The sequence below is a fragment of the Protopterus annectens genome, chromosome 14.part0 (genome assembly GCF_019279795.1).
Source record: "Protopterus annectens isolate FY-2018-M chromosome 14.part0, PAN1.0, whole genome shotgun sequence".
NCBI lineage: Eukaryota > Metazoa > Chordata > Ceratodontiformes > Protopteridae > Protopterus > Protopterus annectens.
In genome coordinates, this window is record NC_056748.1 from 707490435 (window position 1) to 707510406 (window position 19972).

Sequence of the window (19972 nt, forward strand, 5' to 3'; positions counted from 1 at the left end):
TCATAGAGGAACAGGCATAGGGGTTGGCTGGGTGGGGAGGGGGTAGTCAGGCAATGCAGGGATGTGCTGCTGTCAATAGGCAGTGCTGCAGTAACACTGACAATAACCCGTGTTTTTAGCAAACAGTCTTAGGCAGAGTTGATAAGTGTATGTGTGTGTGTGTATTGGGGAATGTGTAAAGGGGGTGCTCAGTTTGCAACTTGCCCCCTTTCTTGCATCCTTCTGCAGCAGAAAAAGTGATATTGCTTTGCAGCTACCGGACTAAACAAGATGAGCAAGCAGTAAGAAAGACAGAGAGAAATAAAAAGGTATCTGTTCACCTGTGGCATATGTCCGAGTGGGGTTGCAACAGGACCTTAGGAAACTACTCCAGCTGGGTCTGGTGTTGCTTGCAGTTTTTGAAGAGCTTGTTCTACAGGAATGAACTCTGTCAGTGTGGACTTTTGTGAACAGGACTTCCAATGGAGAATGAAGTAAAAGGTAGCCAACCACCTCTGTGTATTGAAGTTTTTGTCTTGTCTGTTTGTGGAGTGGGCATTTGTATGGGACTTTCCTTTTTTCTTATTGTGCAGTATGTAAATTGTTGGTTCTAGGAAGTCTCCCAAACTAATGAAAAACTGTTCATAAACTGGTATTTACTTTCAGAATTACACAGAATTACAGGGTGAAACTGCATACTATCTCATCCTGAGTTATTGAGAGTATCAAGTACTACAGTTTTAACTGTGCAAGTTATAATAACTGTTATTCTTGTGATATTTTAAAGTTCAGAACTATAGTATTCAAAGCTGAACACCTGTTCACTGCTCAGGTGGGAGTATGTTTAATCTTTGCATTTTTTGTTTGTTAAAACTTATATTAATTCAACTTCTTCAAACTTCAGTGTATGTTTATGTCATTGTGTAGACAAACATCAGTACTGTTCACATTAAATAAATGTGTATGCACGACACCAACATTCAGCATTGCTACACACGCATAATTTAGGGCAAGTGTATGTAAGCTTATTTGTTTTTCATATCATACGTGTGTGTGAAGGTGTACTTTGCAGTGATGTTCCAGTATTTATGTCTATTCTGTGCCTGCTCTGTTAAACGTAGTTCTGTATAGTAAACATTTGAAAATGAAGTAGTAATCATAACTTCCTGCAAGTCTTGCTTGCTGACCCTTTATTATTCAGGGTGACCCCTTCTTGCAGGTCATCTTTAGGATGGGGTTAGTCTGAATTTACTCTCACTAGTCCTCTGGATAAAATAAAGTCTTGGGTATCAGTGCTCTAGTAAGACTTATTACAACTGTTTGTGTATTTGGGGGTGGGTTCTGATAGCATACTTCTTTTGACAAAGCAGTTCTGCTTTGCAAGTACTATCTTCAAGTTCCCTTGTGTTTTGTCAGTGGCAGTTAATGTTTCAGTGAACTGTTTGGTATCCTTGTTTGTTAAATTATGGCAGTACTGACCGTAATGAATCAGAATAAATCTAGTCGTTTCCTCTTAGGAACTCTGGCAAATAGTTTTGCTGTGATCAAACAGTTATTTGCAGACAAATTTTTATGTTCACTTGGATTAAATACAGAAAACGTGTGTTGCCAGATACACATTCTCTACTGATTTAAACATGCAGATCAACACCCACCTTATAAACTGTCACTATAGAAGTGTGAACTGTGCAGGAGAAAGTTTTTGCATGCTTGTACATACTGGAAGATTGCCATGTTGTTTAATTAGCATAAGTACATTTACTACATCTTGAATAAGTTCTGAAATTATTCAATTATTTATTATATTTGAAGATAGTTTATAGGATTTATTTGTGCATGCACACAAACACAAGAATTTCATAAAGTTGTAAAATATTTAATTGTTCTCTCTCTTTAAAGTAAATCAGACTGCTCCGCCCCTTCAGTTCTTTGTGCAAGCCATTGACTGACTTCAGTAAAACACCTTATCTAGAAGGGAAAGCTGCAGTGAATGACAGACTGCAAAATGCCTTACTGTGAAGGGGTGGGCTGTCAGATGAAAGTTGTTCATTGAGAATTGAGGTTTGAGACTTGTCTTTGTCCACTATGTGTCTGAAGTGCATTGCTTTGAGTATAGGAAGATATGTGTGTAGACAAGGAAAAGGACCCAAGGTTTTATCCTTGGACTTTGTAACTCATTGATACAGGCATTTCAGCTTTATGTAGGTGACTGTCTAATTGTTATGAGGTAGCATACTTCACCTGAAATTTTAAATTAAGACTCTTCCTTTTGACAGTAGAAATTGATTCATTTGCACTTTTCCAAAAGCTGCCCCCCCCCCCACACACACACACACACACAATCTGTCTTACGTTGCTGCAGTAATGTGGGAAGTTGCTTTCAATACATGGGAGTGATCAAGGTTCACTAAACAGTTTGTGTTCCTGACATTTGAACTGCATGTTTTTCTGTTTGGATGGACTGTTGTCTGTTGTATTGTAACATTTACATGGCATGTATTTTCTTTACAACAGAGTAGTTGCATGGGTCACAGCATAGTGCGAGTTCCAGAATCCTAATAGTTTCCCGCCATTTGGACAGTTTTGTTTCTCTGTCTGGATGGGCTGTTAGCTATTTCATAGCACCACTCCTGACACAAGGGCACGACAGTTATTTGTTTACAAAGATGAGTAGTAGTCATTTCTTATTTAATCATTGAAAGAAAGGTACAATTGCACACACAAACTGTTCCTTTCCTATCCCATCATTTTTCATAATGGGAACAGTGGTTAACATTTTTAAAGTGAACCCCGCGAACAGTTGCGGCCATGTACAGAGTTTACTTGACAAGGGGGAGGAGACTGAAGTAGATTGTCCATAGGTGTCCGAGACAGAAGACTAGCAATTCAGAGGTTGCCAATTTACCTACTGCATGTCTTTGAAATGTGGGAGGAAACAGGGGCACCTGCAGAAAACCCACATTGAACACAAAGAGGACATGCAGACCCTTTATAGTAGGCACCCCAGCTGACAGCTGAACCAAAGAACCTCTTGTTGAGAAACAACAGTGCCAGTCACTGCTCTGCTGTGCTGTACCATTTCTGCCTCACAGAGCATGTTTGATTTATACTTTTGCTGCCTTCTGTGCAGAGTCTGCATTTTCTTCCTGTGTCATTGTGTTTATTGGTGGGTGCTCCACTTTCCTATCACATACCAAAGTTTAGCTATTAGTTGAATCTGTGATCTCAGTTGCCCAGAGGTGTATGTGTGTTTGTGCATCCTGCAGTGAGCTGGTGCCGTATCCTGAACTGAACTGATGCTTGTGCTCTTTGTTTCCTGGGAGAGAGAAGCTGTGGCTTCCCACAGCCCGATAGGTATGAGAATAAAGGATTAATAATACCAACACTTTTTTTTTTCTGGCATCAGTCCACATTCAGTATTTATACACTATAGGTATTAAGTTTTTATTATATTTTACACATTTGTTAACCAGGAAAGCCCACTGGATACAAGAATCCTTTTTCAGGGGCAACTATAGAGTACTGTCTGGTCAAGTGAGTCACACAGTAGACAAATGAAGTTGAGAGGAAATAAACTTATCTAACGGGTGCAGCTCAGAGCCTTAATACTCTACATTAACAGCCAGATAGGTTTACTGTCATAATGTGTCAAATCTGAAGAACACTGTCACAATGTTATTGACATCGTGTCAAGTTTGTCATTGAAATCAAAGACATAAAGTATTCCAACAAAATTCAGATTATTTGATCTGTGTGCATATATATATATATATATATATATATATATATATATATATGTGTGTGTGTGTGTGTGTGTGTGTGTGAGTGGTCACACATCTGTACATGTGTGTCTCATAGCAGTCCCTCAGTTTCAGTAAATGTCATTTTGAGCAAACCTTTCTTCAGATATCAAAGGCCATCCGTGGGAAGTGTAGCCAACAAGTCTGTTTTCACTCTCTCATTATTTTGTCTTTCCAAAGTTGCTGTTACTTGCTTCACAACTTGCCTAGTGAGCCATTATCAGTTTGTATAATTTATTTCACATTGTAGGACCTCTGTAGGTGTTTTATGGGATCTTCAGGTAGTACTCTAATGCCAAATTCTTAGAAATCCTGGGTTATCATGCCCCTTCCCACTCAATTAGAAATAGGACTAAAACTGCTCCATGGCTTATAAAAGAGACAAGACAAAATTCTACTGAGAAATAAAATCTGGACCAAATAGCGAACAACAAAAAACCCAGCTGATCATCTTAACATTTAGACAGCTGAGAAATGCTACCAAAAAATCAATACTTCTAGATAAAAAAAAACTTTTACCACAACAACCAGCAAACTCACCAACATAAACTTCAAAAGTTCTGAGCAGGTTATAAATAGACTCCTATATCCAGGTCAGTCCAAAACTTCCACCCCAACAGGCTCCACTCATGAGAATCCCAAGCATATTGCTAATGCCTTTAGTACCTTCTTTACTGATGCAGTCCAATCTCTTGCTAATTCATTACCTCCTGTTAGCACAAGCTTGTCATCCTCCTTGACTAGTTTACCGCCCTCATTTCATTTACAGCCAGTCCCAACATCCCTCATCTGTACTCCTCTTCAAAAACTAAAACCTTGTACCCCCTCAGCTGACCTTCTACCAGCAGAATATCTACAGATAGCTGCAGCAGTAGTAGCCTTTCCTACTTCCATCCTAATAAATAGAACCATTACTGAAGGAGCCATCCCCTCTATCTGGAAAATCTCCCACATTATCCCACTGCATAAGGATGGCAATTCAACTGAACTCTCAAACTACCGCCCAATAGCTTTACTCTCTCCTTTAGCAAAAATAATGGAAAAATTTATCCACCGCCAACTAACTAGACCACTTACTGCAAAATAACTTACTAGCTAACTGTCAGCATGGCTTCAGGCCTTTCCACAGTACCACCACTGCCCTCTTATCCTTTTCTGACTACATTAACAAAAAATGTAACAATGCTCTATCCTCTGCACACTTTATCGACCTATCAAAAGCCTTTGATATGGTTAACCATCAGCTACTTATGAATATACTTAAGTCTCTCTCACTAGATACACAGGCTTTACAATGGTTTAAATCATACCTAGAAAACAGGCAACAGAGGCCATGCTTTGAGAGAATAATCTATCCTCTCACCTTCCTATTACCGTAGGCGTCCCTCAAGGTTCAATCTTGGGCCCTCTCCTTTTCTCGATTTTTATCAATGATGTTAATCTAATATTTCCTCAAGCTACATGTATACAATATGCTGACGACTCCACACTAATATGCTCAGCCACCTCTGCACATGAACTCCATTCCCCTTACCCAAACAGTGCTTAACATAGTAGAAAGTTGGTTCAGCATAGCCTCCTCCTGAACCCCAAAAAGAATAAACTACTACTCTTCACTCCCACACAAAAGTCCTCCCCAGTAGACTTCACAGTTGTATCCAACGATGGCATTGTCATATCACCTGACCCAACCACCAAGCTCTTAGGTGTAACAATAGACCATAATCTTAACTTACAAACACACATTAACACAACAATAAAATCAGTTAACAGAAAACTAGGCTCCCTCTACAGGATTAAACCCTTCCTTACTCCAACAGCTAGAACAAATATTGCCCATACTCATCTAATCTCTACCCTCCTCTACATCTCTCCCATGTATACCAACCTGTCAAGAAACAACCTTAACAAACTGGCTACCTCCTACAATAACATCGCCAGAGTTGCTACTGGTTCTTCATTAAGAACACACCACTATCAAAACCTAAAGCAACTAGGTTGGCTGGAACTACATAATCAACTTCAGTTTCACCAACTTATTATTGCCCATAATATCCTCTATCTTCCCAAAAATACCCCAATACTTACTAGCCTTCTAACCCCTTATAATAATTTGACAACACTTCGCTCAGCCAATAAAGTTCTAGTATCTACAGTTAAATCCAAAAATAAGGCTGGGGATTCACTGTTCTCCAACACCGTGGGTAAATCCTGGAATCTGCTTCCCAGGGAACTCTCATCTCTCTCCTCAGTGCAACTCTACTTTCACCCTACTATTCAGACATGACCAAAGGGCAATTTCAGGTATACTCTCCAGTCCAGCTGGTGAACCTGGGTATCCTGAGGTAATGTTACAACTGCCTCATGTACACAGACAACCCTCTCCTCCTACCAGAAAACATTGACATATGCGAGAGATGCAATTATATAGCTAAATTGGAGGCTAAGCTCTCGCCACCAAGACTGGAACAAGCAGTCATAAGGAGAAGGTTAACATTTGCACCACACCTCCAGCCTCACATAGACATACTAAACCAGCACTGGCAAAAAATGCACATAAATACATGAAATCATACTCGGAGGCTCTAAATAAAAACCTGCAAAAGCATCACAGACCTCCAAAGCAGACACCCAAAAAACCTGCACCTCCCATCACAAATCAGACAACACATAAAACACAAAATCAGTGTGCCGCACAATCACAGCTCTTAAGGTGAAATAACATACCTAACACACTAGTAATAGGCGACTCTATAGTCAGGCACACTGATGTCCCACTCACTAGGCTGGACAAGGAGAAGGTTACTTTTAGCTGCCTGTTGGGAGCCAGAATTCACCACATAACACAAGCACTCAGGTCACTCCAGAACAAGTACAAATATGACTCTGTCATTGTTCATGTTGGTGTGAATAACCTGAGACGTACCTCCCTGGACTACATGAAAAGAGACATGGAAGAGCTCTGTGATCATGTAGTCCAGGCGGGTATGACCCTGACCCTGAGTAGCATCCTGCCTTCACCAAGAATGATACCGCAGTATAAAGAAAAAATTATCAATTTCAATGATTGGCTAAACTTTTGGTGTCATTCAAAAGGGATCCAGTGTCTGTCAGCCTGGGACAACATGCTTGACAAGCCTCGTTGCTTCGCAAGAGACGGCTTGCACCTGTCACCCCTAGGCTTTCGAATACTGGTCAAGGCTCTTGCTGCCCCCATAGTGCCTTTTTTAGGCAAGGCTCAAAAGTCAAACCCACCTCCGTAAACAGCACAAATAAAAAAATGAGGGTTATGCTACTCAATGCCAGGAGTTTAAATCTCAAAATGCATGCGCTCGAAGCACTCCTCAGTATGGAGAATGTCAACATCTGTGCAGTAACTGAAACCTGGTTCAAGGCTCCACAGAGCACCCCAGCACTACCGGGCTACAATTCATACCACACATTTCGGCCACAGAACATGGACCGAAACACAAAAGGAGGGGGTGTATCCATATTCAAGGATACCTACACCTCCAGGTTAGTGGCGCAGCATGATACCTCCAAGATCATCCATGTGCAGCTAACCTCAGGCAAATCTGCAATGCAAATTGTGGCCTGCTACAAATCACCCTCCATGACCCAGGACCACCACTCCACCTTTCTTGGTGACACTGGAAATCATGAAGGTTCTACCGATCACCCTGATATTGGGCGATTTCAATTACCCTACCATTAACTGGGAAAACTACTCAAGTACAAACTCCCAGGTCCAGCACTTCCTGGAATTTATCACCTCAAATGCCCTGGATCAGCTGGTAAACCCCCCTACCAGAGGTGAAAACATATTGGACCTGGTCATCACCAACATGGGCGATAGGTGTTCCACACCAGAGGTCAACCCATCACTGGTTAGATCAGACCCTCTGGATGTCCACACCCCACCACCACCCCCAGCTAAGGAAACCACAGTAAAAAACTTTTCTAAAGCAAACTTCACCTTACTTAAGACAGAGAAGATGATAAGTTTCACAGCCCCCACGCTAAAGGATATTGCTGCCCAAGATGCAGAAACCTTTACAAATGCACTCTATGAGCACCTACAAGGATACATGGATCATGCCATCCCTAGCAAAACCAAGACTCACTCCCCTAAGAGAAGGAAACCAGTCTGGTGGACCCCTGCCATAAACAGGCTATACAATGGAAGGAGGAAAATAGTTCAGAAAAAAAGCAAATCCCAAGAAGGAAAGACATCCCTGATCAGTATCAGTAAGAAACTAAGGTCCCTCATAAAATTCTCCAAGGCTAACTTCGAAAGAAAAATAGCCAAGGATTCAAAAGATAACCACAAAGCCTTCTTCAGCTATGTCAAGAATCTAAGTGGAAACTCGCAGATATGCTTGAGCTAGTGCAAAATAGCACAAAATATACTGAACCCACTGATATTGCCAACATCCTGGCAGATAGATTCAGTGCAAACTTCACCCGCCTCTCACCCCCAAAAGGGCCCACAACAATACCAGAAAAGTGTAGTGTCCTGGAAATCACAGAGACACAGGTGAAAACAGCCCTTTCAAAAGCCAAAAGCACAGCGTCAATGGGGCCAGATGGTGTCCCAGGCTGCATCTTGCACGAACTACAGAACGAACTAACCCCCCACCTAAACAAACTGTTCCAACCTCAGCCTCTCCACAGACTACGTGCCCATAGAATGGTGCACAGCAACGGTTATTCCGCTCCACAAAGGAGGGGCCACAACTGACCCTGGTAACTATCGGCCCATAAGCCTGACTAGCCTGGTCTGCAAGGCTATGGAGCACATCATCATGGAACTCATTAACAATGACATTGGGAACCTCCAAACACTTGACCTGACCCAGTTCGGCTTTGTTAAGGGCAGATCATGCCTACTAAACCTGGTTGACTTCTTTGAGACAGTCACCAAGGCCATAGATGAGGGGAAGGCAGTTTACACAGCCTATCTTGACCTCGCCAAGACTTTTGACACCATTCCCTACTCAGGAATTTTAGAAAAACTCACCAGCCTGAATATAAACCCCTACGTCACGAGATGGGTTGCCAACTGGCTTACAGACATAACTCAAACAGTAAGAATAGCGGGCTCCAGTTCCAACTCTAAACCAGTCACAAGTGGTGTCCCACAAGGCTCGGTCCTGGGACCCCTACTGTTCAGCATATACTTCTCAGAAGTACAGGCAAACACAGGAGGACTATGGCTAACCAAGTTCACCGATGATTGCAAACTGGGAGCCATAATTGACTCTCCGGCTGACATGGACATTCTCCAAAAGAGACGGACACCTGGTGTCAAAGTCATGGTCTCAAGCTAAATGCCAAAAAATGCATAGTCATCCCGTTTGGGAAAAACAAAACACCCATGAATTACCACATAGGTGACAGCCCCCTTAATACAGAAGAGGTAATAAGAGATCTGGGGACCCAGTTAGATAGTAAATCTCTCCTTTGACAATCATATTGCCAATGTAGTTAGGAAATCCTTCTATGTAGCCCATCTAATTACTAAAGGGTTCGTATCTAGAAATAAAGAGGTTATAGCGCCCCTCTACTTGTCACTCATCAGACCCATCATAGAGTACAATGCCCCATTTGGGATGTACCTCACAAGCCACTTCCAACAGCTGGAAAGACCACAAAAGTACCTTACCAAGAGGATTACTGTTCTCAAACATATGCCTATGCAGCCCGACTGGAAAAACTCCAGCTGTACTCAGTGGCATATCGCTTACTCAGAGGTGATCTCTGCTTGACTTAAAAAGCCATGTCCAACTCAGAATTGTGGACATGCTCCACCTAAAGAAATCCAAGTCACTGTGAGCCACTCGCTGTAGTGAGCTAAACCTTGCCACAACAATAAATAGAACATGCTGGAGGGATAGATTCCTGTCACAGAGACTACCCATGCTTTGGAACAAAATTCCTAACTACATTAGGCAGAGCCCCTCACTAACACTCTTCAAGAGAAACCTTGATGAGTGGATGGGTAACAGAAAATACACACCTGGGATCACTTCATTGGCTCTTCTTGACAGAGGCTCAATTAATTAATCAATGGGGTGGCAAAAGCTGACACACATTGGCTAGGCTTATAAATGCCCTTGGGCAGATAGCCTAGTACCTAACTATGAACCTATGTTCTAAAAGCAACTTAGAGAATACCTTAAAAACCACTGTAGTAACCCAGACTAATAGTATCGTCCACTATGTCTAAACTCTATCTAACCATTTCCAATTTAATCCAACTCTTTCATTAGCCGCAGAAAGTAGATCCCTTTAAGCTAACTAACAACTTACTCATATATGAACCACTACAGAGTATGAACTGGTATAGTAAGTATTTTTACTGTACGAACATTAAAATTGCAAATGGTTAGATAGGTAGAGTTTAGACATAGTGGAGGATATTATTATTCTAGGTTACTACAGTGGTTTGTAAGGGTTGGAAGGGTGGCCTAATGGTTAAGGTGTTTGCCTTACAAACACAAGGTGCAGGGTTTGAGTCTCACAAGGGATAATTGGCTAGGCTTAAAATGGCTCGCAAGGGCAGTTAGCTTAGTACTAACCTATGAACATGTTTTCACCTATATATATACCTGTAAAGAACTTCTTTCCCTTTCTTATTATTATATGCTACTTTAAAGTTGCTATGCCGCTATATAATCAATTGGATTCTACACTGTAAAATACTACTGTACCTGAAGCTGCTATTATTTGTTAGTGTGTTCATTTCTCTTTCTTATTATATGCTACTTTAAAATTGATATGCTGCTATATAACAATTGTATTGTTCACCTTAAATTAGTACTGTACCTGAAGTTGCTAATATTTTTTGTTGATGTGTACCTGAAGTTGCTAATATTTTTTTTGTTTATGTGGAGCTTATCTCCCCAGGCCTCTACTGAAAATCGACATATATCCAGTTAGACTAGGCCGGTCAATAAATGTAAAATAAATAAATACTTGTTAAAACAGTACAGCCTCAGCCACTGACATAAATCAGCTGCTTAAAATTGTAGCCCCCACATGGGCACAAAGTTATGGAGTGATTTCCTTATTACTTAAGCAGACTGTTAAATAGACTGTTACACTCTGTGTACAGTTTAGCACAGGTTAGAAACTACAAGTTATGTGTACACAGATAGCTAGGTATTGTCTGTGTTTCCTTGATATTTGTCTTATTTGTTCTTGTGAAGTATGTGTGTTTTATTCAGCCTGCATCCAGTTCCATTTACCACAAACTAGTCACAGATACATAATTTGGAATGCAGCAGCTTCTTGCAATTAATGGTGCAGTGTGTGTGTGTGTGTGTGTGTGTGTAATGTATATATTTTAAGCTTTCCATCCACTTTGCCTCTGTTGTTCTTGTCTGCCATTTACAGGCATCGTTAGGTCTACACAAACCTCACATGTGGCAGAGCTAGCATGCATCTGTGGGAAAGACCAGCTATTTTCATCTTTCTCAGAGATTGTCAAGTTTGTCTGTAGGATAGACCAGCTGTTTCATCTTTCTTGGGGATTATTACTGTAAGAAGATTTGATGGCCAGTGCCTTGACAGTCTGGGACTACACTACAATGTATATCATTAACTTAGCAGTATTCCATAGCACTTCACTTCCTGTTCAATATTTCCACTCTGGAGGTTTATACAGAACTGGAAATCTTATCCCAAGTGCTGTTTACTTGTTTGGTATGCATTCAGTGTATTGATTGATAGTGCTTATATGTAGTCTGTATAGAAAGTTCCTTTTTTAATACAGGTGCAAAATAATAAAGGATTGAAATGAACAAATGTTAGATAGTCCCTGCTAATGATTTTGTCTATCGATGCACTTCCTCCTACGTCCAGGCAAATTGTATGTTATGTGATTTACATTCATGCTGCTTTTAGCCTGTAAAGCATGTGATTTGGCACCACTGGCAGTGCTTGAATTTCAAAACCTGTGAAGGACCCCTGGACACTGCTGTTTCTGATCTTTTGTTTATCTTTGTATAAAGTCCTTGTTTCTCCTGGTTTACTATCAAAATTTCGAATGCCATTATGTGAACTTTGATTGTCAAAAGTCAGTTTATCAAAGTTTCATAACGGCGATTCGAAAATGTTGAACGCACAACAGCGAATACTAATGTGAATTTGCTGTTGTGAGATCGACATATTGATTGGAGATCGCACTACAGTGGGGATCAGGTACTTTGCCCATTTCCTCACTGTAGTGCAATCTCAGAGTTGTAATATATAAGTAGCAGGGGATGGGGGCACAGCTCCTCACATGGAGGGGTGCAGGGGCCTTGCCCCCCTGCAAAATGTTTGTGGAATGTCACCGGATGTTTGAAAAATTTCAACAATTCGATTTCAAATTGTTGACATTTTTTTTCCGTTATTTTGATTGGTCACTATTGTTAATTTCAATAATGTTTTTCGAGTAAGAAATTACTCGCAAAAACATTTTCAAAATTTTGATAGTCAACCATTTCTCCATTATTTAAAAATGTCTTATCCTTCATGCAGCACATTTTCATAACACTAGTCACATTTGTCTGCTATACATTGTATAATGTCATTGTTTTCTTATGTTTTCAGCTTTGTGTACGTGGCTGTCTGGTGGTTATGAGGTAGCATCCTTCACCTGAGATTTTAAATCAAGACTCTTCCTCCTGAAAGTAGAAATGTCTTTTCCCATTGCTTGTTTACTTATAATGACATCATCCTGTCGCCTACGTATGATGATATTATCTTTTCCCTTGGCTTCTGTATTTGATACCATGATCCTTGTCTGCTGCTTTTCTGCATGTAATGTCACTAACTTCTCACATCGCTTGACCATGTATGATTTTATCATTCTTTCACAGTGGCCTTCAGTCTTTCCCCGTACATAATAGTTTGTTTTGTCATTGTTTTCCCCTCATCTTCATGGGAACCCACTAAAGATTTAGAATGTCTGTAATACAATCTGTGACATATCTCTCAACCTGGAAACATCAAAAATCTGGGCAAGGCCCATGAAAAATAGTTACAAATCTGTACGCAAACAAATCTGTCTGCTAAACAAAGCAATACTGCCTCACAATGAAAATAGACTTGGCGTTAAAACTTCTCTGTCCTTGAAACTCACTTTCATTGAAACCGCGTTGAAACCCACACGCCACATCCAAAGAAAATGCATCTGGCCAGTGGTGGATAAAGATTACCTTAAAGTCTGGGATGTTTTCAAATCATTGGCCCCTTGCACACAAAACAAGAAACATACATGTGTTCTTTTCTGTGATACACCTTCCTGACTTTATTAAGTTATTTTCCTTGTATAATACAGCACACTTGTTAGACAGAGGGCATTTTAAATTTATTGTTTGAACATTTTTCCAGTAGGCTGTACTGTAGGCAGTGAAACAAAATGCATGAACCAATAATGACAAAACTGCCCAATTCAGAACATTTCCATCGTAAATGTGTACTTCCACACCCATGCTATAAATAGAATGGCAGTAGTGTAAGCCATAGGCATCTTGTACATCTTCTTGTACTTCTTTTCAATTTCAGTTTTGTTTTTTTTTTTTTGTGGGGGGGGGGGGACTAAAGGTCAAAAACCAGGGACATATTTTAAACATTGCTTGTATAATTTTGGAAAGTTGCTAGAATAAAATGTTGTGTTACCACCATGCATTTCACTAGCAAGACTTGAATCCAGGACCCTATGCACTACAGTCAGAGCAACATACCACTATGCCAAATCAACAGTTTGCTGAAAAATAAGAAGACTGAAACTTAATGGCTATCATTTAGTGAATTCAGTTCTCAGTTCTCACCATAGCTCTCAATCTCTTAGCACAAAAACCTGGACAAAGCCAATAATGGGGGAATACAAATTATGTTCTCACTTCTCACCACAGTTCTCAACTCTTAGTACATAAAATCTGGACAAAGCTCATAAGTGGTGGTCGCTAGGGACTTTAGGCTCTTTTTACCCTGTATCCAAGGTACAGGGTTTGAGCCTGAATATCTCTAGCCTCCAGATGTATTAAATGGGGGCATTTTCAATGTAACATAAGGGATATGTTTGCATAAAAACTAAATCATCATTCATTAACTTCTGTGAGACATGCAGTTATAATTGCAACCCACTCCTCCATTGTCTAAACAATATATGGATGTCATTAAATTTTCTTCACACCCCATTCTCACAAATACAAGTACACATACTAAAGCTATAGAAAGATCCTATACCACAACACAAGTAATCTGCTATATTCACTCTTCACTCCTTGAGAAAATAGCTTGTAAAGGCTTTGGATGCAATGTGCTTCTAAAACTTAATTTCACATTGATTCTGATAGATTTGCATTTGTAATAAGCATAGGTTCATAGATAGTACTAAGCTAACTGCCCTTGCAAGCCTTTTTAAGCCTAGCCAATTATCCCTTGTGAGACTCAAACCCTGCACCTTAACCATTAGGCCACCCTCCCAACCCCTATATAATATATAATAATAATAATATTATAATATATATATATATATATATATATGGGTTCAAATATAATCGAATATTCAGAAGTTCTGATCATCGTGACCAGAGCATCAATGTTTAGAACATCGAAGTTTTAAAGTGGAAGTGCCAGGTAAGTGAGATTGTGAAATGTTGGGTGTGTATGCAGGGCAGCAAGGTGCCCTGCATGTTGTGTGTGTGCCATCTGAGTGCTGGCATTGCAGGTAGGGTACAGGAAATCTCCCGTTTAGCACTACCACATATAGCGGTAAAAGGGAGATTTCCCTTACCCCACTGTAGTGAGATCTCGTAGTTGTAATATTAAAGTAGGGGGGTGTGGGGGGCACATAACATAGTGTTTGTGATTTTTTTCTTGTTTTTATGGTTCATTTTGAACCTTCAATGTTCTGAACATCGATGTTCTGGTCTCGATGATCAGAATGTCAGATGTTCTGAACATTCGATGATTCAAAGTGAATCCATATATACGTATATATATATATATATAATATTATAAATATATATATATATATATATATATATATATATAAATATATATATATAATATTATAAATATATATATATATATATATATATATATATATATAAAATATAATAATAAAAATAATTGATGCAGTGTGTAAAAGTAACCATGTAGTTTATTAAAATGAGAAAAATGGTTTTGCCCATAATTGCTTTCTCATGTGAAAGTGCTTACTATATCCATAATTCTTTTTTTTAACCATTATAATAAATGAGCTGTCACTCCGGCATTGATTTTTTTTTTTTATTATTATTTTCCCTTTTATGGTACTCCGGTCGTTTTTCATTTTTTTTTTTTGGATATTTACATTTTGGTTTTCTTTTGACCCTCTTCTGTTATACTATATACAAAAACTGAAATAGTATAATCTATTAGAAGAAAAAAAGTAGAAAGAATGACTTCTGAGTACCAGTAAAAGGCACAAGTACTGTGACATAACTACAAATGTTGAAAGTTGTATGACTAAACCCGCATTAGAGACCTAGGAAAGTAACTGCTTTTATCTTGCTATGTAAGTAAAAGGCAGCGTCTGAAACATTGGTATTGTACTCTCTTCCATGTTTGCTAACCATAACTCACTTCTACAGTGACCTCTTGAACAGCTGCAGCTATCTACAAAGCTTATTAGCCTTTCTTCCATATAACCCGTGCACTTACCTACACATAGACACGCACACACACTTGCTTGCTGAATCTTCATGTTTTTTTCTGGCTGGACTGTTGTTCCCCAGTGAACATAAAATAATCTATTAGACAAGTGCCGTTCTTCATTCCCCAACTGTTCCCGCTCGCATTTGAGCAGCCGGAAATGTTTGCATGATGCAACAAACATAAAGTAATCCATTAGACGAGTGCCGTTCCTAAATAATCCATTAGACGAGTGCCGTTCCTTGTTCCCCAACTGTTCCCGCTCACATTTGAGCAGCCAGAAATGTGTTCACGATGTGAGCTCCTGAACTCAATTTTGACAGGCTGGTAGCCCTGACAGAGCTGACGTCATCGTGCAGATGATGACATCAGCTCAAACAGCTAAAAAAATTTAAAAAATTAAAAAACAAAAGAAAAAAAACGGAAATGAAGGGGTGCCACTCTGGAAATGTGGCACCCCTTCATTTGGACCCCAAAACTGTAAAAAACGAGTAATTCAGTATGGTTCAGAAGTATGGTCTGTGATAGTGCTGCATCAGGTGCCTTCCAAAGAACCTTAATTACTTTGTACATGTTTTAAAGCCTAACCAGCCTTTTAGCCACTGTGCCCTGAAGTTAAACTACCTTGGATATAAAATAGAACAATAGAATAAAATGCTGTGCAGTATTTCAGTTCCATCACTTGTAGGACTAAGACTGATAGGTACTTAGATTAAACCATAAAACTTTCCCAGGCAAGCTCCTCAGCATTATCCATGATCTTAATTGCCTAAAACCCCTTTCTCCAGATCTCTTCAGCCATGAGATGAAGTTGGATTGCCCAAGGCTACTTGTTCAAGATTTGTGATTTTTTTTTTTTTATCTGTAAAGCCTGCCTTTTCTCTGATATTTTTTATAGGCTCATGAGAGATTACTAGGCTAATGGCGCAAGAGCCCTTACAAGCCTAGCCAATTTTACCCAGTTCCTACAGAAAGGATAACAAGGGTCAGCAAGTGGGGTCTGGACAATTTTTGCAGACTGTCTCTGTCCAAAAGGGACATGGGTGCCACCCCAGGAGTGAATTTGCGATTTGCCATCCTTTGCCCCAGATTGCACTGGAAGATGTTCAGGAAAGAGCTATGTGCCACATAAATAGGAAGCCTATTCCAGGGGAGAGGCAATTTTTGGGACACATATCGGTCTTCTGAGCTTGATCTATTCATGTCAGAGATCGGGTTTAGAACTTTGGAGTGGGTAACCCTTGTGCAATGATTTTTGCAAATATGCAACATTTCCATCAGGGCAGGGTCAGAGACCACCTTGTAGGTCAGGCACAGATCACTGTACACAGTGATAGGCCTTTTAATTGGTCCACATGTGACATATTGGTTATACCCTGTATTATTTCTTGGTGAGAAACCTCTGAGGATGCTCAGCTGTGCACTTTGGGAGGATGACAAGTACACACACAGTAAAGTACAATTTCCCTTAAGAGCATACAGAGGTCACAGTCAGTCTGGGGCTGGTTTCTCCATATCCCCAATAAGACTCCCCACTGACACAGCTGTAGGGTTAAGATCTTGCCAAGTGGTCAAGCAAAAACCTCCAGCACTCTTTGTTCAGCAAGTGCTTCGTGTCCCTGCCCAAGTAGCTGACACACACACACACACACACACACACACACACACACTTTGAGAGTTGACTTATACAAACACACAGACACTCCTGGGAAAGACTGGCACAGGTTCACTGGCTATGCCTCCTTCTGCCCAGACTATAAGGTAGTACCAGCTGCCACCAACCACTCTTATCAGCTACTTAAGGCCCTTACAAAGGGTGACCAGTTCTACTTTGTAATGTTACTACTATCCAGATGGTGTGTCCAAGACTAAGGCTATTTAGGAGTGGCCTATACAGTGTCACCGAATACATATGCAAATACTCTAAGAGCTAAAATATCTAAACAAACCAGCCACAATTAAAAGGTTTAACTATATTTAATAATAAATAATAAAAGAACAAGACAATACTCAATAACAGCATAGTGATAACAGAGTTCAGAATCACAGGAAATATTCAAGACAACATTGCAGGACAGTTTCAAATAAATACAGATAACATCTAAGCTAATCTTTACTGTATTTCTATCTATATCTAAAAGATACTATGCCCTAAATGACTTATTACAGAGTAAGACAAGTGCTTAATAGAGGATGTTGTCAGATCCAAAGACAAATACAAAATGCCTAGACTCACTCTCTGAGATAGTTCTTAAGTTACTATCAAACATTTCTGCTGGGTTATCTCAGGTTACATCATTCTTTATCACCTCTGCCTTCAGTTCCCAGGCTAACAGAAACTTAAAATTTTAGCACTTTTGTGTCAAAAATACTTATCTGGCAGAAGTTTGCCTGGAACTGGAAGTCGTAAAACAGTTAAACACTTTTACCTTTGAAACCTGTAATTATTTCTGTTTATAGACAATAGAAAAACCACTTAGCTTTAAACATCCTATCTCCTAGCTGAGATAAACACCATCACATAACTCATTAATGCTGTATGTTCAGCCTTTACCATCAAAACATACATTTGCATAGGCATATAGTTTATACACATTTTTGCTGTTTTCCAGCAGGGTACACTGTGGTTACATTCTTGAAGCTCAGTACAGAACATACAGTTCAACACGCACACTTCTGCACCAGTAGTTTAATATACACATAACATATAGTTTTCTTATATTTGTAAGATGAGCAAATAAATCATATTACTATTCACAAATGACATAGAATTATTTACAGAATTCCAGCTAGCTGGGCTGGCAGCCTTCACAACCTGTAACTAACGATGTTATTGTGAAGAATTTTGCCTATGGTCAGCTGGACATGGAGTAGTTCAAGCGAGTTGTCCTACTTGACGACTGTAGAAATGTGATTGTTTTTTATGTAAATGGAAATACCTCATCCTTTCATTAATTTTTAGAGAGTGGTCTGAATGAGTGATAGGAATACCTCCTCCTTTCGTTAATTTTTAGAGAGTGGTCTAAATGAGTGATAGGCATTGTAGCCTTGCAGTGCTGGGTTGGTTTCCGCAGCCTTGAACCACATATCTGTAACTGCACAGATCTCAGCATTCTCCTGGGCAAGGAGAGCATCCAGGGAGTGCAGTTTCTTGTTAAGACTTCTAGGACTGAGGAGACATACCTTCAGCTTGGTGTTAGAAGAATGTGTTACTTTGGTAGGTCTGTTGGTTTGGGACTGCCTAAGAAAAGCACTAATGGGAACGGCTAATGCCTTGGCCAGTTTTTGAAAGCCTAGCAGCGATAGGTGCAGATCATCTCTGGCAAAGCAGCATGGTATTTCAATCATGTCAGCCCCTTGGAATGACACCAGTAGTTAAGCCAATTATTGAAGTCATTCATTTTCTGTTTGCATTGTGGTATTCTTGGTGAGGGTAGAATGCTGCACAATGCGAGGCTCATACCAGTCTGCGACACGTATTCAGAGAGGTCTATAATGTCGTACTTTGTGTAGTCGTAGGAGGTACATCTTAGGTCATTCACACTCACATGGACTATGACTGAGTCATACTGGTACTTTGGGTAAGTGACATAACTGCCGTTATGATCTGGTAAATCCCGGCTCCTGACAGGTAACTGACTGAAACCCTCTTTTTATCCAACTTGGTGAGAGAGGTGTCTGTGTGTCTCACTACAGAGTCTCCTATGACCAGAATGTTTGAATGTGCGGTGTTTCACCTTAGGGGCTTGCTTGTCGAGACACTGCGATGTCTATTTTTATATGTAGTGGTTGGTGTTGACTTGGTTTTGTTTGCATGTACTTTTTGAAGGCGGTGTATGGGAGGACTCTGAGGTTTTGGTAAGTTACTTGAAAGCAGCTCCACATACATGAGTTTGTGTCGAGACCTTATTTAGTGAGGGATATAATGTGTGTGTGCTGTCAACCTTTGTGTCATTTGATTTGTCAGTATGTGAAAGTAGCGTCTCAATTTTCATAGTGTAACTACATCTGCCACATACTGTTTGTTTGTTTCAGAATTAAGTAATTGTCAGTTTAAATGAGACAGTGGTACATTGCGTCAGTATGCCCATGTCCACCAGGCTGGCAACAGAGATAGCATGAAAGTGCCTATCCATGGTTTCATGTCTTTTTACTATGGGTTTAACCAGTGAGAAGAGTGGGGAGATGAAACTGGACTGGGATGATAGAACATGAATGAAAAATGGGTGCTGTACTCAGTGTGAACTGTGGCTACCCAAGTAGGTGATACAGCTCTGCATGCAACTCTGATGCTCCTAGGCAGACTGGGAAAGGTTGCAGAGATAGTTATTCTAAGGGGAATTTTAAGTTGAAAGCTTTTGTATCTATACAGGGCACTGCTGTCATTGCACGGAAAGCAGCCTAGTTCAAGCACTGGCCTTATATAAGAATCAGAAAAACAAGTTTTACAACAGCAAGGCCTACAGACCAGTCAGGAAAACACACAATAAGCTTTTAGCCAA

At 40.0% G+C, this 19972-nt stretch overlaps 1 protein-coding gene across 5 annotated transcripts in view; it reads left to right on the forward strand.

Annotated features, from left to right (window-relative positions):
- CAMTA1 (calmodulin binding transcription activator 1) overlaps positions 1-19972 on the forward strand; it is a 2166856-nt gene that overhangs the window by 892374 nt on the left and 1254510 nt on the right. Inside the window, exon 1 of one of the 5 annotated variants that reach the window (XM_044056442.1) lies at positions 47-480. The exons of the other annotated variants lie outside the window; for them this stretch is intronic. Coding sequence (XP_043912377.1) covers positions 462-480 — 19 coding nt within the window. The 5' untranslated portion in view covers positions 47-461. Of the gene's footprint in view, positions 1-46; positions 481-19972 lie in introns of those variants that run through there. 5 annotated transcript variants of the gene reach the window in all.